General features: G+C 40.0%; 3 protein-coding genes and 1 long non-coding RNA gene across 6 annotated transcripts; 2 read left to right on the forward strand and 2 right to left on the reverse strand.

Moving 5' to 3' along the window:
* Positions 1–716: 716 nt before the first annotated feature.
* LOC117462983 (BEN domain-containing protein 6-like) lies at positions 717–7,575 on the reverse strand. Its single transcript, XM_034105377.1, has 9 exons — positions 7,377–7,575; positions 6,409–6,554; positions 6,244–6,321; positions 5,953–6,058; positions 4,917–4,973; positions 4,753–4,817; positions 4,299–4,358; positions 3,972–4,155; positions 717–938 (listed from the first exon to the last, which is right to left on the reverse strand). The coding sequence occupies exons 2-9, from the start codon at positions 6,529–6,531 to the stop codon at positions 832–834; spliced, it is 780 nt and encodes a 259-aa protein (XP_033961268.1). The 5' UTR covers positions 6,532–6,554; positions 7,377–7,575; the 3' UTR covers positions 717–831.
* Positions 7,576–7,682: 107 nt separating this feature from the next.
* On the forward strand, positions 7,683–19,943 carry LOC117461840 (uncharacterized). 3 transcript variants are annotated; one of them, XM_034103807.1, is made up of 9 exons: positions 7,683–7,843; positions 8,224–8,267; positions 8,375–8,434; positions 10,266–10,325; positions 10,677–10,724; positions 10,810–10,863; positions 16,344–16,400; positions 17,541–17,633; positions 19,234–19,943. In XM_034103807.1, exons 2-9 carry the CDS (start codon positions 8,265–8,267, stop codon positions 19,645–19,647), a joined length of 789 nt encoding a protein of 262 aa, XP_033959698.1. In that variant the 5' UTR covers positions 7,683–7,843; positions 8,224–8,264; the 3' UTR covers positions 19,648–19,943. The 3 variants fall into 3 exon arrangements, with proteins under 3 accessions (XP_033959698.1, XP_033959697.2, XP_071062354.1); XM_034103806.2 differs by lacking the exons at positions 7,683–7,843; positions 8,224–8,267; positions 8,375–8,434 and adding an exon at positions 8,482–8,907; XM_071206253.1 differs by lacking the exons at positions 7,683–7,843; positions 8,224–8,267; positions 8,375–8,434 and adding an exon at positions 8,482–8,907 and having other exon boundaries at positions 10,677–10,863.
* On the reverse strand, positions 10,856–24,441 carry LOC117461842 (uncharacterized). Its single transcript, XR_004553756.2, has 6 exons — positions 24,218–24,441; positions 14,829–15,102; positions 13,096–13,270; positions 12,652–12,855; positions 12,421–12,562; positions 10,856–12,084 (listed from the first exon to the last, which is right to left on the reverse strand). It is a non-coding gene; the product is annotated as an uncharacterized lncRNA (long non-coding RNA).
* Positions 21,225–23,592, forward strand: LOC117461839 (uncharacterized). Its single transcript, XM_034103805.2, has 4 exons — positions 21,225–21,664; positions 21,776–21,913; positions 21,998–22,116; positions 22,480–23,592. Exons 1-4 carry the CDS (start codon positions 21,370–21,372, stop codon positions 23,050–23,052), a joined length of 1,125 nt encoding a protein of 374 aa, XP_033959696.1. The 5' UTR covers positions 21,225–21,369; the 3' UTR covers positions 23,053–23,592.
* Positions 24,442–25,079: the final 638 nt, after the last annotated feature.

Below are 25,079 nucleotides of genomic sequence, written 5' to 3' on the forward strand. Positions count from 1 at the left end.
AGACTCTGTTTAATTTAAATCAGATGAAAACAAACTGTAACGGATCCTGCCGTGTTATCTATGATTACTTTACTCTTACGTTCATAATGTCAGCCGGAGGGAGGGGGGCGACGCTGCTGGAAGAGCAGAGTGCGAGTGAGAGGTGCCTGTCTTCGTCCCTTCACAAGCTTCAAAAATGTATTTATCGTGTGATTTTGGAAATAAAAGTTTCATATTCTGAAAGCCAAGACTTGGTTTGTTTAAAATCAAACAAAACACCCGAACCCTGAAAAAATAGTTTTTTACGTAAATCCACGTTTATTCTGAAATGAGCCGTTGCGACTTCCGACTGATTTCGATAGAGCGGGTCACATATGTGCTATGGAACAAATACCATGGTACATACCATGGTACGTACCATGGTACATTACTATATGTGCTATGGAACAAATACCATGGTACTATAAAATATACCATGGTACTATCTGTCAAAAAATACTGTGGTACATGTACCGTGGTAAATATACCATGGTACTATGGTACGAGTACTATGGTAACATTTCATATAGCTGTTGGAGGGCTTGATATCCCACTACCCCTGGCACCATAACAATTACCATGGTAAATACATATGTTCTTGTATTTGTGTCACACCTGTACCAAACTGTAGATACTGTAGAATGTACAATGGTAGGCTATATCAAATAAAAATAATGGACTGAGGCAAATACAAATAATACATGGACTCAACATGTATTAACACGTATTAACATTTTTCATTTAAACTACAGAACATACAATATTGAATGCAAACAAACATAATGGCCTAACGTGGCCGAACAAATTGATTTTTTAAAATGTTTTCCTTTTGAGGATCTTCGCCGAATTGGAGAGTTTCTGGCGTATGTAGCCCTTGATCTCCGCCTCTGTCTTCTCTTTGAAGACAGATTTAACTTCACCTAAAGAGAGAAAGAAATAAAGAAAAGGGGAATTAACAGATGAAGAGACAAATTACAAAAACAGACTGACAGTCAGGTAGACAGCAGGGATGCAAACTCATCAGGTATGAAAAAGGTGACAAGGATCCGAGACCCCCGACCACCACACCCCACGGAAAATCGGCTTTAAATTTAGGAATAACAGATGATGTTAGCAGTCAGAACAACTAAGGCTGCGGCCCCACGAGGACGAAAACGGCTAAACGCATAGGATTAACGCAAACGCAATCGCAAACGGCTTCCGTCCACATGCAATAATTATCTGGATAGTGTCTGCCCACACGAGACCGCTCCGTTTAGCTCCAACCGCTGGAGAAGCTGCAGTACATATGCCGAGCCTGTACGTGGCGCTGTAACTTCCTCCACAAAAGCAGCGAAGAAGCATGGTTGTCCTTCTGTTTATTCTCCGCGGTGGGGGCCGAGGGAACCGGGCAGAGTTTTTCGCCAGCCAGCGTGTATTAAAGTTGAAATCTTCCGGACACAATTATAAAAGTGCCGGTCAAAGGTCTTCTTTGTTATTTATTGAGCTTTAAAACAAATGAATAACGACTCTATATAATATAATGATAAAATACACGGAGCCTCTCTTTTTCCTCCCTCTCTTCAGACAGCGTCAGTGTCTGTCTCATGCAGCAGCTCATCCAGTAATGAGTGACCCGGCCGACAGTAAAAATAAACATTGTTATAACTAGTTTATGGAGTTTGAGAGGTAATTAAAATAGCTAAGGGTGATGATCTGACTTGAAGTGTGTGTTTTGCTGCAGCGGGAGGAGCTGCAGAGGAGCAGAGCTGCGTGTCTCCGTCCTGTCAGATTAGACTTCACTCGCGAGAGAAAGATAAATAATCTGAATTCAGGGTGCAGTTTACTTTGACGCGGGGGTGAGCAGCAGAGGTGGGGAGAGGCGGGGCTATTGCCTCATCATTATTGCTGTAGATGTTGCACAAACAACTGTAGCATGGTCAACAGCGTCCGGAGCACGATAGCAACTCTGCGATCCGCCATTGTTGTTGTTGTTGGTGGCGAAACACTTCAGCACTGGCGCGGGGTAAGCGGAGGTGAGCAGAAGAGGTGGGGAGAGGCGGGGCTATTGCGCAATCACTATCAGTGATCTGAAAATGTCCGTATAGGGCGCACACACGGAGCCGTTTGACCCCCCAGAGAGCTGCGTATGCCTTTCTATCCACCTTGGGACCCGTTGTCGTTTCCTCAGTCGTTTAGTGCCATATTCGGTCGTCCTCGTGGGGCCGAACGGTCTATATGACACTAAACAGTAACGCAAACGACCAAATTCGTCCTCGTGGGGCCCGCAGCCTAAAGCAGCAGGTAATAATAACAGAAACACTAAAGAGTCACATCTAATAGAAATATATAAAAGCATTTATTTTAATTGCAGCAGTTAGTTTATAATTTTGGCAGCACTGTTGAGCATTTTGAAAAAGTATTTTCATGCCTATGTTCAAGGCTTAGTCTTTCTATCTTTATAGCCACTGGTGTTAATTAACTAAATTCATAAACTCAAGTACTATACTTGGGTACAATTTTGAGATACTTGTACTTTACTCAAGTATTTCAATGTTTTGCTACTTTGCAGTTCAGAGGTAAATGGTGTACTTCTACTCCACTACATGTATTTAATCCATTTAGTTACTTTACAGATGTGGATGAATGATGTGAAATATAATCAAGTGTTAAATCAGACTTTAGTTCCACCTGGAGTAAATCCACCAGCTACCCTGCAGTCTACAAAGCCATTCAAACTAGCTGCACCTTTACCAGCTTTGAGAACACTTTCATGATCAATCATTATAAAACATATCATATATATTATTCTGAAATGGACCAATCTGCACAACGACTGCTTTTACTGTCGCTACTTTCACTATATTTTGATAATACTTTTCTACTTTTACTTGAGTAACATTTTGAATGCAGGACTTTTACTGTAACAGAGTATTCTGACACTCTGGTACTTCTACTTACTCAAGTACAATATCTGAGTACTTCTACTTTTACTCAAGCACACGATCTGAGTACTTACGTTAGCAGATAGTGACAATGTTAGTTAGCTAGCTCAACAATTATTTAAATAATATTGCGACAGAAACATTGTTCAGTTCACATCACGCTCTGCCGCTCCGACAGGGAGCTCTGCTCTGAACACCTAAACTGTTCTAACAGCTGTTCACCAGCCGTCCAGTCTGTGCTCCCTCCCCGCCCCCACCACTCTTAACAACGTTAACAGACAGCAGAGCAGTGGGAGCCGGGAGGTCAATCCCAGACCCGTATTGCGCATGCACAGATCTAAGATCCAGTAGAAATGATAAAAAAGTAAAAGTCTGGTGCTTATTGTTCTACTATAATAATAGAGTCAAAGAGTACATGAGAAGGAGAGTGTGTTAATATATTTGACAGTTTGGAGTAAGTCTGTAGATTTGTTTGTGTGTGTGTTTCATGTATAGGCCTCTCATGATAATTAATTTTGTTGGATACATTTTCCCGGAAATTATTGCGATAAATGATAATATTGTCGGCACCGTTGAATGACCATTTTAGACCACTGACATAATGATATAATAATAATTCAAGTACATCCTTTCAAACTGCTAGTCACATCCTCATGTAAATGGAATTTTATGGAGTTCATTTTTATTTATCGTACGATAAGTCAATTAATTGCTTATCGCGACAGGCACACAATAAAACAGTGGAAACAAGCATGTGTTTGACTTTCATTAGTGAATGAAAAGTTGTGCCCTTTATAGTCTGTGTCCAATATTGTGTATTTGTATATATTGTATATATATATATATGCTAAAGTCCCGCTGCTGACACGATAGCAGTCATTTAGTGCGCATATGTGTAATTAAACCCATGATATCAAAATCTCACTCCAGCCAGGTACCCAAAGTTGGCAACCCTGTAATATATAAAAAAAATAACACCATGTGCGTCATGATGGCACAAAACAGCTCGCGGCCACACTAATTACTTACAAACAATCTTCGTGAGTTCAGCAGAAGGAAGGGATGGTCGTGTCTCCCCCCTGCTTGATGCCCCAAGCCCAGTCACGCTGTGAGCAGCCATAAACGCTGTTGTGTACAGACCATGCATCAGGTCGTTGGTGTACTTAGCTGCTGTGGCCTTGTTGCACCGATCTTTTATGGCTTGTTTAATATCCTAAGAACATAAAATAAGTAACACACTGTGTCATATTATCAGGACATGATTTGAAATAGCACTATTGTGTTTCTAAGACAACAATTAAAATCATCCAAATCAACATACTTGATAGTATACCTATTAGACAATATGACACTTACCAGACAGACAGCATCGGTGGAAATCCCACCATCCTCCAAAGGCAGATGTATTGTGGAAGACTGCATATTTAAAATAAAAAACACACAATAATCTTTGTTACTAATAAGAAACTACAGAGAAGATACATAGACATACAGACAGACAGGTACACACACAGACAGAAAATCAGGCAAAGAATGAGAAGCCGGAGCAACATGGCCTTAACGCCTTAACGTGGACTAAAATGGTTAACAAGAAACAATGCCATGACAAAAATAAATATAAATATGGGGAAGGATAATTAAATGTTATGAGTTCTAATATGGATGTTTAAACAATTATGTTTAGGTAATGATTGCACTTCCATCAATTAGTGATCAGTTAAATCAATAATCATCTACTTGATTTAGACAATACTAATAACAATATATAATAGCTGTAATTCATGTGATTACACAACAACCTATCATGTACCTGCAAACTTGGTCCAGCAGTTGAGGTGTGAGCCGTAGATGTTCCTTCCTCTTCTGGTTTTCTCTCTTTAATTGAGTGTGTTCATGAAATAAACAACATTTTAAAAATGACAACACAAAGCTGATTTAAAGACATAGCAGATGTAAACAAGTAACAAAACATACCACGGTCTGAGTGTTGCTCAGTGAGCTGCTGCATTGAGGAAATCATCCTAGGAAGACCTACAAATACAGTGATTATTAGCAATATCTCATTGAATAAAGATGCCTACAGCCAAATTACAGGGGGTAGAATTTACCATCTCAGTTTGGTGTATTGGCATGCTAACATTAGCTAACTAGCCCTAAACAAAGTATATGTATGTAGGGCTGATGGGAATGTCACAAGTTTGTAGGTTATTTTTACATAAAGTGCCAGATGGTGCGTAAGGAAAACTACCAACATTTTCAGGTTTTGATTTACTTTGAGGGATATATGGATATCTGTACAAAAAAAATGCATTACAACCAGCAATTGTAGAGACATTTAACTTAAAACAGAAAAAAAAGCTGGGATTCAACAATTGGAAATTGGATTCGTCCAAGGACCTAAAGGTTCATGGCAATCTATCCAATAGTTGTTAATATGTTGGAATAGCCTCCCAACTGAGATACGGGATTGTCCCACTCTCAATATTTTTAAAGGTTAACTCAAAGAATGGTTGAGAAACAAACAGACGTGCGATCACCGCTAACTGCACTTTAACACAGGGGTATCTCCTCTTGCACTTTGTGCATCTCTTGTATCATCTCTTGCACTTAATATGTCGTTGCTGCTATAGTATATATACTGCCATGTGGTAAATACTTGTGTGTGCTGCTCTTGCTCTTTCTGCATATCATGTATTTATTTTTTGCTATGTTTACAAATGTCATGTTCTTATATGTTGTATGTCAGGGACTACGGATGGAAATTAGCTCAAAGCTAAAATCCGGCATATTTACACTTGAAGCATTATTTGTCTTAAGTGTTCATTAATGTGCATTGTCCCTATTCAAATAAACGATTAAATGAAAAAAATAAAATGTTGATACATTTGAGTCCAGACTGAAGTGGTGGACTAGCTAGCTAACTAACTGGGAGACAAACATTCTGTAAATTGCAAAACAGCTTCATGCTACTACTGTGGCTAAAAAATATATTACTGTTAAATCAACATACCTTCAATGATGCTCAAAGCATTCCTGAGGGAATAATTCTCCCTCTCCAGTGCAGCAACCCTTTCCTCCAACGTCCTCTGGTAACTATATGTGTTCACCTCTTGGGCCTATCAAAAAGCACACCATTAAAAAAAGAAGGTTAGGTTTAAAAGCCAGTGGTGGAAAGTTAGTTCTAAATAAATTTACTTTTTTTATATACGTGTTTTGAGGATTTAGCAGCCAGGTATGTATTGCACAGTTTAGGTACATTTAGGTCACTGCACTTTAGACTTAGTATAAAACAGATACATACCTTCTGAAGATCCTTATATTTTTGGATAATATCTGTGGATGACGATGACTCCGGCCTTGATTTTTTGCTTGGTCTCTCCTGAGAACAGACAACAACATACACAAATATTTGTTTTTGTGTGTGTATCTGCATAAAGTGGTGGTGTTTCGATTTTGAATAACTCACCTCTGACTGTTCCACGTCGTCGTCCTCCTCCAGAAAAGGCCACCTTTTCTTTGCCCTCTTGCCTTTTCCCATCGGCCCGGATTGTTCCAAAGGTTCTTTACCTTCAACCAGCCGGTTCCTCATCTTGAGGAGTGCACCTTTGTCATCTATTGGAAGCAACAAATATATTCAGCCTATTACTTTGTACAATCCATATATATATATATATATAGGGCACATCAACATTTGTATGTGAGTCACATTGTCTGCTTACATGACAATATGTTGGTAATGATAGTCTGTATAGGAAAATATAACATATGGTCATGCTACACCCATTAGTATACTTATGATACTTAGCTGATAATACCTATGTAGCCAGGTGATTTAAACTACATATTAGTGGCAGCTGGTGACAAATATTTTAGGTGGGGCTGTGGAAGATGGAGGGGATGGGGGCATATTTTATACCAGGGGTATGCAACCTTTTTGAAACTGAGAGCTATACCTGAAGGATAATGAACTATGGAGGCCTGCTTTTTTGATATAATCTTTCTGAAGAATATAAGTATATTTTTACTAATTACTGTTTCCAATGGGCGACACTTTCTTAGATAAAAAACACTATTTTTTATTTTTAATAATAACTTTAGAACGGATTATAGAGCGCCTTTCATTTAACAGATCTGAGGACGCTGATTGGCTGAAATGTGCTGCCATATTTTTCGGGTAGCAACGGTCAGCGGTTGGCTGCTGCTGCGCTGGGGTGCTTAATTCCCAGGAGAGAGAGGGCAATGATTCTAATGAAACATATAACGGTTTAGATTTGATATACTAAACAGTATTGTACTTATAAATATAAAACTTTCCATATAGCACCTCTATTGACCAGCCGCCACTGCTATATATTAACAAATAAAACATAGGCATAACAACTGTTAATAATTATAAACTGTACATGTATGATCTATTTAAATATGCCAATTTACCGCCAGTTGATAACACTTTCGCAGTCCAAGCCGTCTTTTTCCCATTGTGGGGCCACCAGACAAGATGCTCCTTGTCCAATTCAGGATCGTACTCTTAAATTTAACCGGCCAACTTCGATTGTATCATTTGTAAATTCATAGAGCCCGTACATTTTTGTGTTCAAAAGTAGCTCTAAGTAGTGGCAACAAAGTGATTACAATCCGGAGATTGCAGTTGGCACTGCGGTCTGTATCCTAGCAACGCTAGAGAAGCGGGAAGCGCGAGACGAAAGTTGGGCACGCGCACCAGCTACCCTCAGCGGCAGAATAATCCGTGCTTCGAAAAAGTTATTTAGTTTTGATTCTCATTCACAAAAAGAGAGAAAACCTGAGAATGTACAAAAGATATTTGTCAGATTTAGGTATAGATATTCCCAGGACTACAAAACGGTACCGGAGGACCCGTATGGAGGCACAACTTGTGACAGGTAAGGACGCAGGTGTTCTCTTCATATTGGACAAACGGGATGAACTGCCAATATAAGACGTATTTCATTCGGTGGTTTTTGTCTCACATTACTGTATTCAACCAATTATAGCAGAGTATACTACAACATTTTGAAACGTTTTTTAGATGTACATGTATAGATTCACTTCGTGTATAGCCTACTGCTATTATTCCTATTTTGATAGCAGTATGGCAAGATGTAAATTATGTTATAAAACATATAACATCAATATTGACTCTAAAAAAGCAGAGACATATATAAACCAACCCTAGCTTTTTGCTGAGATGCCAAATTAAAATGCTCACAATCAATGTGTGTATAAATGTCTGTAACAGCTGTGTGATTTTATCAATTTACAGACTCTGACTCATCCAGTGATGAAGCTTAAAATGAAGATCGGATGGTGGGTGAGAGTATATGTATTACAGTGACGATGAGGTTGTGTTAGATTCATTAAAATCATATTATCAGGAGTTATTGTGTAGCCTTTTGCTTTTTGCTTTAACTCAGGCTGATCACCATTCTGGCGGGACATCAGATGACAGAGGGGAGGATCCACATCATGAAATGGTAGTTTCTTGCATTGACTGATCCACAGACTTAAGCAGGCCCGGACTGGCCATCGGGAGCACCGGGAGGTTTCCCGATGGCCTGGCCTGCTAAGTGGCCTGCTGGCCTGAGGATTTTTGCTATGTATGTTTTGTGAACGCAACGCTGCGCAAATGTGCGTCTGACTCTGCCTCACAGAGGGTGACTGGCTGTCTACATCATGTGGCCTGCCCACATGGCCACTTTCATACAGACCATACACTAATGCCCTCGATTGGTCTCTGTGTGTCATTCAAGCTCGGGAGGGTGTGTGTGTATGTGTGGCGCAAGTGAGCAAGAGAGAGAAAGCGCGCGCATCGGTTACGTGTAGGCTATTGTTGTTGTTAGCATCTGGTGCTAGCTAGCTGCGCTAATGGATATAAGGAGCTGTTTCAACAACAAGGTGGAGGAGAGTCCTCTCCTGTCAGACTGAGAGGCTGATAACTACAGCTCAGGTGAGGTAAAGGACTCTGCTGAGTGTTTAGATAGTTCACTTAGTTCTCAGTGGGTCTCACGGTTTGGTCACCATTCATGTAAACACATATTTCCATTTGAAGGGAGAGTGATTAGTAAAATATGCATGAATAATAATAAAAAAACGTTAACTAGGTGAAAAAATGTAAGATAAACTTAAAAAACGTGTTGAGAGCTAAAACTAGTCTTTGCTGCTGCCTCAAAGAGGAGAAGGGGGAGACAGGTGAGGCTGGTTCAGGAGCCCAGACACACTCACAACTATAAATGAACCAAAAATAAATAAATAAACAAGTTTCAATGTTTTATCATATTGGATATGGTATGTTATTGGTTATGGCCATGTTATTATGATTTTATGATTATTTAAATGTATAGAGTTCTGTTTCATGTGGGTGTAGTCTCTCTCTTTATTTCCCCCTCAAAGTGAACCAGATTGATGCATTTAAAGGTGGGGTAGGTACGTTTGAGAAACCGGCTCAAGATACACTTTTTGTTATATTCCATGGAATGCTCTTAACATCTCGATAGCAATGAATATCTGAAGTGCTTTGACAAAAAATCCATTAAAAAATATCATCTGTGGAAGCCGTGGCGCTGTAAAAAGCACGACCAATCATCTGAGCCGGCCCGGCTAAAGTAACTGGAGGGCCTACCTGCCTGTCAGCCTTCCATCTGTGCACACACTTATCTCGTGCCCTCATTGGTCATGTGAGCGTTCGTGTGTGTTGGAGGAGGGGCTCTGTGAGGAAGTGGCAGATTTGTTCCGGTTGTGTATTTTCAAATTCTAGTGCACTCCAGCTGGTTTCTCCAAAATGACCTACCCCAACTTTAAGTCCAACATTTAAAAAAAAAAAATCTTACCGGGGGAGAATGCCCCCGGACCCCCCTATAGGATTTGAGGTCCACTCCCACTTAAAATATGTTCACATGAATAGATTTGCACATTTGTTTAAATAGTAACCCATCTCCATGTTTATTTTTTGGAAGTAGATTTAGAGGGCTATCACTACGGGCAGCAACGCTGTAAATATTGACAAATAAATCCAGCAAAATGGCACAAAAAACTGGTAGTGGCCTGGCTGGGTGTATAATTCCCGGCCTGACTTATTGTCCCAGTCCGGCCCTGGACTTAAGAAATTGGACTCACTGGTGGACTTAACTATGACTCTGCTACTTGGTCACTGATATTTTTTTTGTAATGCATTGCCACAAGGTCATCGTTCGTCCGTCATGTAATGTCTTTGTATCCTGCTTGAATGCTCTTTTTATGATGCCTGTCTCAGGAATAGCCCCTCTTTTTTTATTGAATTAATTTGATTTAAACTTTTCTGTCTCTCAGAGTGACGATGAAGTAGAGATGGCTGCAGACGACGAAGGAACAGATCAACAACATGAAATGGTACAACATAAACATGCAGGATTGTTTTACTGATTATGCAAAAAAATGTATTCTGTTAAAATCCATGACTACATTACAGGTAGCAGTAAGAGACAACAGTTTTCTATGATGATAAGAATACAGATTTATTCGACACAAAAGAAGTTGGGTTACAAATATTTAACAAAATGTATCAGGAGTTATTTAATAACTTATAGTTAACATTATTTTCACTGTATGCACATAGGACTTTCACCCGCACTGCTACCTTCCCATTTAAATATATTTTGTTGCTGCATGCGAACACCTGCATTCCCTATGGGCATCAATAAAGATCCATCTTATCTTATATCGCCTTTTGCTGTCTCTCAGGCTGGAGGGTCATCAGAGGACAGAGGGGAAGATCCAAACCATGAAATGGTATAATTTGTGCAGGTCCACTTTGTTCCAGAAAGACAAACTGGTGTTTGGCTTAACTACGACTTCTGCTGCTCTTCTATTACAGAACTCTGACCGAGGCACAAACACTTCAGATGAAAGTGCAGGTGAAGATGTAATGGTGTGTAAGATTGTTTTCATTATTATATTGGCACAAATGTATCTCCTCTGCTTAGCAAACAGTTTAGTATTTCTGGTGGTAACAATATAGTGCTTCTTTAGGACACAATGGATTATAGAAGTATAAGTTTATGTAGTACCGAGCCGGTCATGTTAACAGCATGACACTAAATCAGAGCCCACTGTTTATGATTACATCATCAAGATCACACTGGAACTATAAACGTTGTTGATTAACATAAAGAATCAGGAGTTAAAACGTTGTTGATTAACATAAAGAATCAGGAGTTAAACTTTTTAATTGTTTTTCTCAACAAGATAAAGACAAAATGTGGCACTGGCTGGTAACACAACTGAGAAATTAGAAGAAATCCTAGGCGCTTAAGTGAGAGGATATATTGGAAAGCTTCTGAGTGGAGGGCATTTTGCTCTTCTCTATTCCCCTGTAATATTAAGGACTGTTTTACCAGGACTTTACTACAAACATTGGATGCTTCTTGCATGTGCGGTTCACATCCTCCTATCCCAGTTTGCCACTCACGATGAGCTCAATTGTGCAGAGTTATGTTTAGTTCAATTTGTAGCAAAAGTACCAGATCTTTATGGACCTGAACATTGTTCATATAACTGCCATATGTTGACACATCTTACCCAGAGTGCCAGGGACTGGGGTCTTTTATGGGCCAATTCAGCATTTGTGTTTGAAGACATGAATGGAAAACTCTTGCAGTTGTACTCTGGCACACAATCAGTTTCATCACAGATTTTCAAGAATTTTTTTTCATATCAGAAAGTTGTAAGAAAAGGAAATGCTTTACTCCAGGATTCAAGCAGAGAAATGCAAGATTTTTTGTTTTCCCTGACCAGTTGTAACATTGTTACGAAGTCAGCAAACTGCATAAGAGAACATTTAGTCACTTTAGGATGTGGCTCTCACAGACTGTTAAATGTGAGGGAGATTGCTGCACTGCAAAACAGTACACCCACAAGATACCAACATCTTAATAGTGTAACTGAATATAAGCGTTGTGTGTATAAAAACATTTTAGTCACCACCAGAGACTACAGTATGCATTTCAAAAGAAATAATTCAGTAATAGAAACCTCAAATTGCTTTGGTATGGTAGCAAACTCTACAAACAACTGATATGACTTGTAGAAAAAGTAGGTGGTTGAAAATAGTCATTCCTGCCTTCCTTCACACATGTCTTTTGGTGGAGCTCTGTGGAGAGAAAGAATAGAGCATGTTACCAAAGTATATCAAGAGCAGGCCATGTACAGTATATGTGCAGCTGACCTCGGAGAAGCACCAGATTCAATTGATAGCTGAACGAAAATATGCTTTATAGTTTCGATAAAATAGTACACTTTTTCATAACTTGAAATATGAAGTTCAGCAATACGCTTCCTGATGCCCATCCCAAACTTTTCCTTATCTAAATTATGTGAGTATCTGAAAATCTTAACAACTGGATCAAATGGGATGGGAAGTAAAGAAAAAAAAGCTACACACAAAATATGTGTCCACACACAAGAGAGAAGACTTATTTGGGCGTACCTGTAAATGCGGACCACAGCGTGGTCTCTCTCAAAGGGCTCCAGTGCGAGCTGCTTCAGTGCGAACTGCTCCAGTGCGAGTGGCTTCATGTTCTCCCCACTTATCTTCTTCACCTCTGAGGCAAGCACTGCCTCTGGAGCCGCTGTCAAGATGGTACATGCATTGTATCAACACTGGAAGTAAATACAGACACGAGGCTCAGGAAGTCAACACTGACAGTATTACACTAACCTTCAATTGTGATGGCGCCCCTGTGTTCAATTCATCAAAAACTTCAATTTGGCCCATCTTGTGTACCATCAATGAATTACCATTTCTGGATAGATGTACAAATGTTCTATTGCATACATTATGGTTTGGCAAAGGGAAACCAAAGGTTCAAAGTTACTTCACCCCATTCATCCATGAACTTCAAAAACTGAGGGACACAGGATTCTGTTGGAAAGATGATAATGGATTAGAACATCACACCAGAGTAACAGCTAAAATATGTATTTGTGATGCAGTAGCAAGGGCAATGGTGCAGAACTTAAAACGGTTCAATGGAGAATTTGGATGTGGTTTTTGCTACCACAAAGGGGCGGTGGTACCAAAAGGCAGAGGTTTTACTAGAGTCTATCCTGTACAGATAGTTAGATGTGAACTGAGACAAATGGCTGAAACTGTACAACTTGCCGAGTTAGTGATGGAAAACGGTGATGACAAAGCTCAAAGGGGTGTTAAAGGACCAAGTCCACTGATCCTGTTGCCATTATCAAAAAGGCGTTGAGAAGGTCTCTTCCTCGGTCATCAAATACTCCTCGTCCCCTAAATTGTCCACGTCCTCCTCTGTCCCCACAAGGGCTGAACCCTGAAAAGCAAACACATAATGGGGGGCATTAGAAGGTTATGGGGACTACAAGACAATAGGACTGCAACAACTATGATTGGTCAAGTTAGGCTGCTTGAGTACTCTCCTACTTGATGCATTTGTATGAGCAATTGTTATAATACAACAGAATATAATAGTAATATTAGGGCTGTCAAACGATTACAATTTTTAAAATCAGATTAATCACAGCTTAAAAATGTATTAATCATGATTAATCACCATTCGAACTATGTCCAAAATATGCCATCTATTTATGTATATTGTTGTGGGAATGGAAAGATAAATGAAAGCAGGCGGATATATCCGTTTAACATACAGTATGTATGTTTATTATAACATTTTTCTGCATGTCAAAATGAAAGACAACCCACACTCAATCATCAAACCGTGGGGTCTTAATTCATTAAGTGTTGATTTCTATCAACGGGGGAGTACTTCAGGAAAGTCGACAGAGGGGGGGGGGGCTAGTGGAGTACTTCGTGACCACAGAGTGTGAACGTTGTGATCAGCTGTTTTAGCGCAGTTCTCCAGTGAAGGGGGGAGTCTCCCTCCGCAGCCGGTTGGCGTAGTTTTGGCACAGTTCCGTTGTACAGACCGACGTTAACAGCAGCTCTGTCTGTGCACACGGAGACCGACTCTGTCGTCCGGTGATCTAATCGCCTTCTGGAAAACCTTCACAAGTACGTCGGTATGCAAATGCGCTTTGTGACACAAGTGACGGTACGCATTTCAGATTACGCACATAACCTGCGTACCAGTTATGTGCACCCCTGTACCAGAGCCATATTATTACTATTATATGGCTCTGCCCTGTACTACAGCAAGAGTATTCTCCGTCGGGACTTCCTGCAACAACACCACGCCGTTATCAAAGATGTTCTATTGAGAAGACGATCACTACGTGACAAAAGTTTTCAAAACCGTGGCTACTGAAATCAATCTTACTAACTGCTGTCTGTGCAATTTACTCCGCGCGAGTTGGCAGACTTTATTTTGCTTACTTTAACATCATTTTCATGGTGGGGCTAAGCCATTTCTTGGTATGGGTGTAGCCTACCCCAGCCATACCCTGGCGCTGCCACTGGTGGCACGTACGGGGCGGGCCATTCTGCACATGCGTTAAATATTTTAACGCAATTAATTCAAAAAATTAATTACCGCCGTTAACGCGATCATTTTGACAGCACTAAGTAATATGCTTTAGTAGCTAACAATTGTGTATCAAATCTAAACATAATACACTAGTTAGCATAGGCTATAGGTGACGGTGACGTATCTGGTTGTGTTCACCTCCTGGGGCTGAGCACGTGTGATTTACTTTGGTGAAATCACACGTGGGTGCTGCGCCACAAGCTGCTACTGAAAGCAATTTATCCATTTCAACCCTAACCGCACATAACGTTTCTATATAGTCACTCACAGCTATCCTAGTTAACGGTGAAAGCTTCCATACACGTTGTTGTTTTTTGCTGAAATATTGAAAAAAGATATCCATAATGTGTTAACCTTTTTATTAGGAGCATGTATTTGAACCTACCTTTAATGGTGAGAAGAAGATCTATGCTGGTTCTTCAGTTACAATGGCAACACTGGTTTAGCGTGTTCTATTGCAGCCGACGGTCCTCTGTGGCTCTTCCTCTGCGTGGACCCATGCATGGATGTTTAAGGGTGGACCGCAGCACGTGTAAAGTCTCCTCACTGATTCACTTCTTTCCGTGAGGCTTCACCACAGAGCACAGGGGACACCAGCGCCACCACCTGGTCTGGGTGACTTATAAAGCCAGTATAAAAGCGCATTCGTTCAATAAATGCTGAGGGAAAAACAAGCAGCTTTTTACTTTCTATGTATTGTCGACAGAACCTTGTAAGAATGTGAAGGATAAAGCCAGAGCTGCTTAAACAAATCCTGGTGTTGCTGCCGTTTTTGCTAAACCGGCAAATAAGTCAGTGGCTGTTCAGTGCTGACTGTAGTCACTGGTATAGTACTTGTTGTGGGGATATCTAAATCTATCCAGAATGTAGTGAAACCCTTTATAAAGTCTATAGAATTATTCACAAGATGAGAAAATTTGACATAAGCAAACGTCAGAAGGTGGTTGAATTATAGTTTAAAAAAAAGTAACAATATAAAGTTATAGTCTTTTACAGGAAAATAACATGTTCAAATAAATTCCCCAAAATCATTACGTTTTAATAAGTTAATTACTAAGATGTAGTAAGAATAATATACACTATGGAAGATGGCAAGGTTTATGATGTTCAGTTTAAACCAGTACTTAAAAATGCCTATGATTCTGTCTCCAGGTGCAGATGGAGTTAATTGAAAAAAGAAATGAGGGGGATGGATTCATTTTAATCTGATTTGTTTATATTGTGAGCTCTGCACTTTGGATCTAAGGTCTCTACAAGAAGCATAATTTAGCAGCATATCACTGAAACATAACATGTTGGGGAAATTGGATGACTTAACGAAGGATATATTGGGTTTTAGTCCAGAGCACATATAATATTTAACTCAGATTCTTTACACATTCAAAATAAATCCTGTTCTAAGGAAACCACTTGGGTCCATTCCAAATCTATGATGATAAATAAACCTGGGTCTATTATCAATTAAAGACTAAGATTGCCATCACTGATGACAACAGATTTCTGCTGTTTCCTGAAGTAAACTGGGGGAACAGAAGTCTTTATATTAAACAATAAATAAAGTGACAGGTTCATCCTGAAACCTCCTTGTTTAATTTGATTGTTTCTTACATGTCCACATGAAATGCAAATGGATGTAATGTAGACACAGGATCCACTGTTTGTTCATGTTTCAACTTTATGGTATATTTATTTATGTGTGATGTGATTAAAGCATATTGTAAACTCAGTGAAGGTTGAAGCTACATAAATGATCAGACATGTAGTATTTTTAATTTGTAAGACAGAAACTTGACATACAGGATAAATTACCTGGGAAAATGCTCTTCTGCACCTGGCCTAAATACAGGACTGGATATGATCACAACTAACTTTCTGTATCTCTGCAACTTCTGTATTATAGAATGAAGATAGAGCTAACTCAGTTCCATCTGGTGACGACACTCCCGAAGATCCAATGGTGAGATCATTTAGCTAAATGTGTTTATTTTGCTTAAATATTGAAAATATAGACATTTTATTTTGGTATTGACATATAATGTGTTAACCTTTTTATTAGGAGCATGTGTTTGACCCTACCTTCAATGGTGAGAAGAAGATCTATGCTGTACCATGGTACTATGGTACGTACCATGGTACGTCCTGGTACACTGTACGTACCATGGTACGTACTGGTACACTGGTAAAATCTGAGGTACCATGGTAGTACCATGGTACACCATGGTACTACCATGGTACGTACTATGGTACACTATGGTAAAATCTGAGGTACCATGATAGTACTATGGTATACCATGGTACGTACTATGGTACACTATGGTAAAATCTGAGGTACCATGGTATACCATGGTACATACTATGGTACACTATGGTAACATTTCTTATGGGTTGAATCCAGTGAGCCAGGGAGTTGGTTATTTTCTCAGACGTGGACTTACTTATCCTGGCCCTGAAACCAGTCATCTGGTTGAGTGTGGGTTGGGTCAGGGTGTGGTTCCTTGCACTCGGAGTCGGGCTAACGTCCACGCTAGCTGCTACATGCTTTGCATTTAGGTGATACTTTAGGCTTGATGTGCTGCGGTGATATGCAAATTCTTTTTTGCATAATTTGCACACAACCGTGCTCTTGTCGACGCTTCCATCCGTCCGTTTTTTAAAACATAATGTCCCATCCACGGGGCCGACCAAAGCGGTCTCATCAGCTTGTTCGTTCATGTTTGACTATTGATCACCGTGGTTTGTTGTTGTTTGAAGTCCCATGCTGAAGTCATGAACGTTAGTTGGTGCTCCAGTATAATCGGTACGCCTGAAACTCATCCAGTGAGAAACGTTCCGCTGTGCAAAAATAAGTGCGATTAAAATGCGTTAATTTTTTTAACGCGTTAATTTTTGTGTAATTAATTAATCTTAATTAACGCGTTAAAGTCCCGGCCCTAAATATAATATATATATATAATGCACTTAGACACTGCCTGTAAATGTAAAAAATGGTATGAAGTTGCATGTAAAAAAAAAACAGGATAGTTAGCTTGTGTTAAATGCGGCACAATGTAAAAATACTATTCCCCCACTTACGCATTTCCCTTGTCCTTTGTTACAGAATGACGCCATCAAGACAAGGAGAGCCTGCATTATAAAAGCACTAATTGTGTACCTTAATGAAGACCCCGAAAGCCTGATTAGAGAGTACCTCGTAAGTATTTGTGCCTCTGCTTTCCAAAGTATTACTCTCTGGAAACAAAAAAAGTGATTTATTTTGTACTTTTTTGAGCTGGTTTTAAACAAACTAATGGCACCACAGGTTTAAAAGAGCAATCGGAAAATAACCCATATGCATGCATAGTAAAATTCCCTTTTCAAACTATCAACAGCTGTTTGTAGACCGTTGCCTGAAGGTATAATTCATAAATGAAACTGTTGAGTTTCTCAAATTTTTAAGTTTTGTAAAACCATTTTCATATCCATGGTTAACTAAATACCCACAAGCCCCTAGCAGATACTGTCAACAACTAGAAAAGCTACACCCAATGTAGCCTGTAGGTATGCTTATCTGGGAGCTGTATATTAGGGCTGTGCATCTTCACTGGTCTCACGATTCGATTACGATTATCCTGCCAACGATTCGATTCAATTCGATATCCCGATGCATCACGATTCATACCAATGCGTTGCATCCTCAATTTTCTATATTACTGCACATGGCTTATTTTTCATCAATGCATACATGCAGTAAATACATATGAACTCTCGGTTTATTATTTAGAAAGTGCTTCAGAAATCAATAACATAAATGTCTTGACATTAATTTATAAACCAAAATAAATTAATTGTATTGGTCTAGCCTCCCTATATCTGTGTGTGAAGTTGTTCCATCCTCAAAAACAAAACAATAATGCTTCTGCAGTCTAGCTGCAGCTTCTAGCAACAGTCTGCTGTTAAAAAAAGGACACTGAAGGTCCTGAATGTGGCATCACACACAGGACTTGAGTCTGAACACAGCAGACAACAGGAGTATTTACAATAGCATATACAAACAAAAATACTGCATGTGGGTGCACACATACATTCTCTGTCTTACTGTTACATAAATCCCATGAATGTATGAGATTAAGTTGGCTTCATTATATCTCAGTGTTTAAGTGAATAATAAAGTTTCTATCGGGTCACTATCAGCCTGTCACTCATTATTTTCAGGGCGGGTTTGGAGGAACAGAGGAGATGGTGATCGTGGAAGCTTTTTTCCTCCTGCCTTCACAAACTTTACACACGTATATATCGTCTGAAAATTGCTAGAGGACATTCATACTCTGCAATCCAAGACTTAATTAAATCCACCAAAGACCTGACATGATTGTAACGCGATTATTTTTGAAAAACATAAATCCCTGCGTCTCTAAGCCGCAGCGACACGGAGAGATTCAGAGCGGGTCCTTCTGCTGTTGGTTCTGGACTGGTGTGCTTGTGTTGGTGAATAAAGCAGACTGCTCCGTGTTTGGTGTTGTTGTGCCGCTGTGCTGCTGTCACGTCTGTTGCCTGATCTCTACATCACCGACCGAATTGATATTAAAGTGACAGAAAGAAAAACGTTATAGTAAAGCCGCGGCCGGAAAATCAGGAAGCAACGTTACTACGCTATAATCGATTATCTTCCGTCACTGCATCGATACCGAATCGTCCGCATCGCATCGCATCGTAGAAACACCCCTACTGTATATATGTTACTTAGGAAAAGTGTTGCTTTTTTCCCTTGTGTGTGTAAGTCTGGCTGATGGTCTATTTGTTCTGCCTTTTAGGATGTTGAGACTGACCAGAGTGTAGATGAAATGGTCTTGGGAATTTTCGCCATAAAGAAGGAAGGTGCAGAGCCAACAGATTCCCTCGCAGATGTGGAGATTGTAATTGAAGGTGTGGAAGTGCAGAACGATCTTCAAAACATTGCGAACGCACTGGCAATTTTATTTGGACTCACATATGCATTGGACTTGAGCTATCCAAAAAACCTGAGATGCTCGTTTGAGGTTCTTCAAAAAATCCTGATGGAAATGGAAGTTCGCCACCTGTCAACAAAGGCTCAAGTGCTGAAAAACAAACTGAATGAACTATTTGAACACTACAAGTGGAACGCCTTGAAACGGCACGTTGGAAATCTTGGAGCAGGGGTTTTATCCAAATATTCCGAGGAAATTTTATCTATGGAATGTTACTGAATGGGAATGTTACAAATTATTAATGTCGGACAGTTTGTACGTACAAGTTGCAGTTATGTGGTTAAACCATGATGTTCTTTTGAAAATTGTGGAGGGAATTGAGAGTCTATCAGAGCTGGCTTGCTGAATTTTTTTGGATTTAATGTGAAGAATTAGACAATATGTTATAAAACAATAATCTAGAAAACTATGGTTTCCGGTTTTCATTATCTCCATAGCAACAGTTGATGACAAGAGATATTTATAAACGTTTTACACATTTTGTAGTTTACTTTTCTATTTATGTGATGATTTACATGCGATGTTTAGTTGCAGTTTGGGCATGTGGTTAAAACATGGTGCTCTTTTGAACATTTTTGTTGCTAGCTAAATGTTGTGCAACTTCAACCTTTTGTGTTTGTTGATAAGGCGTGATACAAAGAAGTCTTTATGGGTTTCCATGATTTTAAACTTGGTAAACCTGGTTGCCTATGGTTATATCGCGTTTCATGTGAAATCAATGTATTTTTTTCACTGAACAAAAGTCAGTTAATTTGAATTTACTTAACTACACTTCGTGGAATTTGTTGACATAGTCTGGTGAGTGAACTTAAAATGACTTCCATTATAGCAATGAATAACAGTTAAGTAACACGGAATGCAGTAGCTTCCAAAATGATTTAAGTTTGTTAAGTTGGAACTACAAATGAATATACTTTATAGGGATCTCGGAATCGAAGAGGGAAAATACAAAAGCATTGCACACAATTTAAACCAATCAATGTTGTGTAATCAACAAGGTGTTTTTGAGTTGATGAGTAGTGGAGATACCACTGTAAAATCAATCGACAGTAAATTAAGAGAATACTTACTTCCGGGTGTAAAAACCTCCGTTATCCAATGGGAATGGACGCTCACATTGCTCTTTGCGTCCGTAAAACAATAAAGGGGAGATGATCAAATAGGAATATAATTATCTTTTAAATAACGTTAACTAAAGGGAACAATCTATTTGACACAGCTGAAGCACTGGCCTTCCTTAAAAACTAACTAATTTAATAAAAATCACAGTTGTATTACACACAATGCATTGTTTTTTGAAAACAAAAAGGTGTAACTAATGCACCATAATACATTCTGACGAAAGATAAAAATGATTATGAATATAAATAAAATATAAGAAGCCTCTCCTGAGTGGATTTTAAAAACGTTTTATAGCATATAAGCTCACTGCTAGACGTTGTAGTGTGTAGTGTGTGTGCGCCACGACATAGAAGCCTCATTCACTTTACATTGCCATTGTTTGCGTGGCGCAGACACGTAAATATAGCAGAGTTCGTGACTCCACCACACACTGCGTTGTTAAGGAGTCGTGGTGGAGTCACGCATTCTGGTGAGACCGTGTTGCCCCCGATCGACATGATCAATATACAGGGCTTACTTTGTAGACATTAGACAAGTCTTAACGAGGCCCACCTGTTGCAAGCTAATTGAACACAGGTGCAAGCATTCTGAGGCTGCACCTGCCTTGTTGATTGGCTGCCTGGTGGTAATATGTGTCAGTATTAAAAGCCCTGTCTCATGCTTGATTGCAAAGTGCTCTCCACCCGCAGTGAGTTTGATTTTACAGAATGGGAATCCTATGAGCACCTAGCACAGCTGTATTGGTTGTCACAGCACCTGCTGATGCTCAAATAGTTGCGGCAAAGGAAGTTATCTCAGCTCTTCACATTACCAGCAGTCATGTGCAACAGGATGATACGCAAAAGAAAAGGCGTTGGTGTTTACCTGGCTGCAGCTGTTATTCTGACGTGTTATTTTGCGCAAACTATAGACTGTTATCGTCTGAAGAAAACAGAAAGACGAGAAGGGAGAAAAGATGCCGATACAACAAATGGGTTCCAAGAGGGGACAATTGTTTTCGGGAGAGCTTTTGAAAAAGGCTCAGGACTTGATTCTCAAGTCACAGGCGGGACCAAGAAGTCATCCTCAAACACTTATGAGGAGGATGAAGGTGCTTATCAAGGAGACTTTGCAGGTACAAATACTTTGATTACATAATGAAGGGTTTGTTGTTTTTGCTTGAATTGTTTTGCTTCTCTTTTAAAGTACAAATTATTTAAAATATATATATTATATTCGCCTTCAGGCTGGATGAGCCCAACACAAGTCGCCAGTCCAAAAGACTCGTCATGGATGAGCATGTCTCCCTCACTGCAGTGTGGTTTGGGCCGGATGAAGTTCAGAGCGGTGGAACCAGGAGCATCACAATTTGCGGTAGAACAAGGTAAATCAATAGCCATAATATCCTAAATGTAGACTTGATTTATCTCTACCAATGATATAAAAACTGAACTTTTTTACCCCACAGGAAATGCAACTCCAATGCCTCTGTCCCAGGTCCCGTCTACCTGTGGCTACAACATGCAGAGGAACTCACATGCACTTGAAATGTTGGTTCCCTATGATGGCTGCAACATGGTTCAAGAGGTAATGTGAAACTAATTTTAAAGAGTGAGGAAGTGAGTTTAAAAAAACGATGGCTAGTGCTGTGAATTGTTATAGTTATGAATGGTGTAACGAGAGCCAAATAAAATGTTTAATCTGCATCATATTGGTCTCAAGCAAAAATGTGTTTTCAGCTTTTCAAATGTGAGTTGTTTTTTGCTTGCTTTCAAATGTACTGATTAACTATGTTTTTTGGATGGGGACCGACATTCAAAAATGTTGCATCATGATGATCTATTTAGAAAATATAGCATGTGATTAATCTTTTGCCTTGCAGTCGGATTGTAACATTGACAGGTTTGTGTGATTCCTTGCTGTTTCTAATTGTATGTTTTTCTCCCAAAGGGTGGAAGTTATGTACTCCTGATGCGTTGGCAAGGAATTCCAGTCTCTCTCTGGTGTTCCAAACCTGCCGCACCTCCTGCTGCACCTCCTGCTGCCAAAACGAATTCCCCCCATTCCCCTGTACCTCAGATGCCTCAATACCCTCAGATGCCTCAATACCCTCGGATGCCTCAATCCCCTCGGATGCCTCAATACCCTCGGATGCCTCAATACCCTCAGATGCCCGAGAAACCAACGGCAACAACTACAAGGCATATAACTGCAAAGGCGACTCAGATGCCTCAATACCCTCAGATGCCTCAATACCCTCAGATGCCTCAAAACCCTAAGATGCCCGAGAAAACAACAGCAACGACCACACGGCCTATAACTGCAAAGGCGACTCAGATGCCTGAATACCCTCAGATGCCTGAATACCCTCAGATGCCTGAATACCCTCAGATGCCTCGATACCCTCAGATTCCTCGATACCCTGCGATGCCTGAATGCCCTCAGATGCCTCAAAACCCCAAGATGTCAGAGACAACGACCACACGGCCTACAACTGCAAAGGTGACTACAATTCCTATATAATTCTCTGATGCCTCAAAACCCTAAGATGTCCGAGACAACGACCACACAGCCTAAAACTGCAAAGGCGACTCAAATTCCTAAAATTCCTGCACTGCTTCGGATGCCTCAAAACCCTCGGATGCCTCAAATACTCAGATGACTCAATACGCTCAGATGCCGTTTCCACAATATATGCCGATGTATCCTCCCTTTAATCCTCTTTATCCTCCCAAATATCCTGCTACAAAGCCAAAACCTACTGCGGCGACAACACCAACTACAACTAAACCAAAGGCTACAAATCCCTCATTGCAGCTTCCACCATCTATGCCTTACTATCATCTTTACCCTATGACTCTTCCCTATCTTTAATATCCAGCCACTCAGCCGACAACCACTCCAACTACCACTGTGAAATCAGATTGCCCGCCCACTCCGGCACCCCGTCCTCCTTTTCATCCCCATGTTCACTTGCCCATACCAATGCTGCCTCCTTTTCCTCCTCCACGCTACCTTACTTAAACAGTTCTAATAAAAGTTTTGAACAGAGACGCTTTCCAGTTTGTGCTTTTGTTAACCTTCAACTACCCCAGAGACTCTTTATTCCAGGCTCTTCAAGAAGTCTCATTTGGTTTGTGAATGAGTGAACAGTCCATATTGAGAAAATGACATTTAATTTAAACGGAAAAATTGTGCCGACAAATGATTAACTTAGAGTGCACACTTTAAATTCCTACATTTATAAATGTAATTAATGTTTGTCATTTGAAGTGTTGTCATAGTGTGGCTTTGTGTCCACATGGTGGCATCATTGCTCAACCATTTCTTAGGTTTTGAATTGGAACATTTTGTGTTCCCACTAGCTTTCCTTGTGTGAACAAGCTTTAAAATGGTTGTTTTTTTGAAAACGTATTTCAGTCAAAGTTAAAGTTCCATCCTTTCCTAAAATAAGTAACATCTGCTGTGTGAGGGACACTGGCTTCACTCATTACATACACCAACTCTGAAATGGAGCATTTATAACTTTGGGCAGTTCTGCAAAACATTGAACCTTCACCATTTGTCTCTTTTTGGTTTTGTAAACTGGAGTAAGCATTACTAAATATTTGGTCAAACACTAGGTCATAAGTGTTCAAACTACACATGTACAGTTGCAAGAAAAAGTATGTGAACCCTTTGGAATTACCTGGATTTCTGCATAAGTTGGTCGGAGGAAGCCACTGCTGTCCACGTTTGACGTTTGCAAAAGAGCACCTGGATGTTCCACAGCACTACTGGCAAAATACCCTGTGGACAGATGAAACCAAAGTTGAGTTGTTTGGAAGGAACACACAACGTTATGTGTGGAGAAAAAAAGGCACAGCACACCAACATCAAAACCTCATCCCAACTGTGAAGTATGGTGGAGGGAGCATCATGGTTTGGGGCTGCCTCAGGGCCTGGACAGATTGCCATCGACGGAAAAATGAATTCTCAAGTTTATCAAGACATTTTGCTGGAGAACTTAAGGCCATCTGTCCACAAATTGAAGCTCGATGGGTGATGCAACAGGACAACGACCCAAAGCACAGAAGTAAATCAACAACAGAATGGCTTCAACAGAAGAAAATACGCCTTCTGGAGTGGCCCAGTCAGAGTCCTGACCTCAACCCAATTGAGATGCTGTGGCATGACCTCAAGAGAGTGATTCACACCAGACATCCCAAGAATATTGCTGAACTGAAACAGTTTTGTAAAGAGGAATGGTCCAAAATTCCTCCTGACCGTTGTGCAGGTCTGATATGCAACTATAGGAAACGTTTGGTTGAGGTTATTGCTGCCAAAGGAGGGTCAACCAGTTATTAAATCCAAGGGTTCACATACTTTTTCCACCTTGCACTGTGAATGTTTACATGGTGTGTTCAATAAAAACATGAAAACATATTGTTTGTGTGGTTTTAGCTTAAGCAGACTGTGTTTGTCTATTGTTGTGACTTAGATGAAGATCAGAACACATTTTATGACCAATTTATGCAGAAATCCAGGTAGTTCCAAAGGGTTCACATACT

Source organism: Pseudochaenichthys georgianus, chromosome 17, assembly GCF_902827115.2.
Source record: "Pseudochaenichthys georgianus chromosome 17, fPseGeo1.2, whole genome shotgun sequence".
In the NCBI taxonomy this organism is placed as follows: Eukaryota; Metazoa; Chordata; class Actinopteri; order Perciformes; family Channichthyidae; genus Pseudochaenichthys; species Pseudochaenichthys georgianus.

Coding starts and splice junctions, on each gene's coding strand:
- LOC117462983 (XM_034105377.1), bottom strand. CDS start 6,531: ATGAGGAACCGGCTGGTTGAAGGTAAAGAACCTTTGGAACAATCCGGG. Junction 6,059..6,243: donor AATATAAGGATCTTCAGAAG/GTATGTATCTGT, acceptor GCTTTTTGATAG/GCCCAAGAGGTGAACACATA. Junction 4,156..4,298: donor CCACCGATGCTGTCTGTCTG/GTAAGTGTCATA, acceptor TTATGTTCTTAG/GATATTAAACAAGCCATAAA.
- LOC117461840 (XM_034103807.1), top strand. Junction 8,435..10,265: donor AGGATCCACATCATGAAATG/GTAGTTTCTTGC, acceptor TCTGTCTCTCAG/AGTGACGATGAAGTAGAGAT. Junction 10,864..16,343: donor GTGCAGGTGAAGATGTAATG/GTGTGTAAGATT, acceptor TCTGTATTATAG/AATGAAGATAGAGCTAACTC.
- LOC117461839 (XM_034103805.2), top strand. CDS start 21,370: ATGTGCAACAGGATGATACGCAAAAGAAAAGGCGTTGGTGTTTACCTG. Junction 21,665..21,775: donor TTATCAAGGAGACTTTGCAG/GTACAAATACTT, acceptor ATTCGCCTTCAG/GCTGGATGAGCCCAACACAA. Junction 22,117..22,479: donor GCTGCAACATGGTTCAAGAG/GTAATGTGAAAC, acceptor TTTCTCCCAAAG/GGTGGAAGTTATGTACTCCT.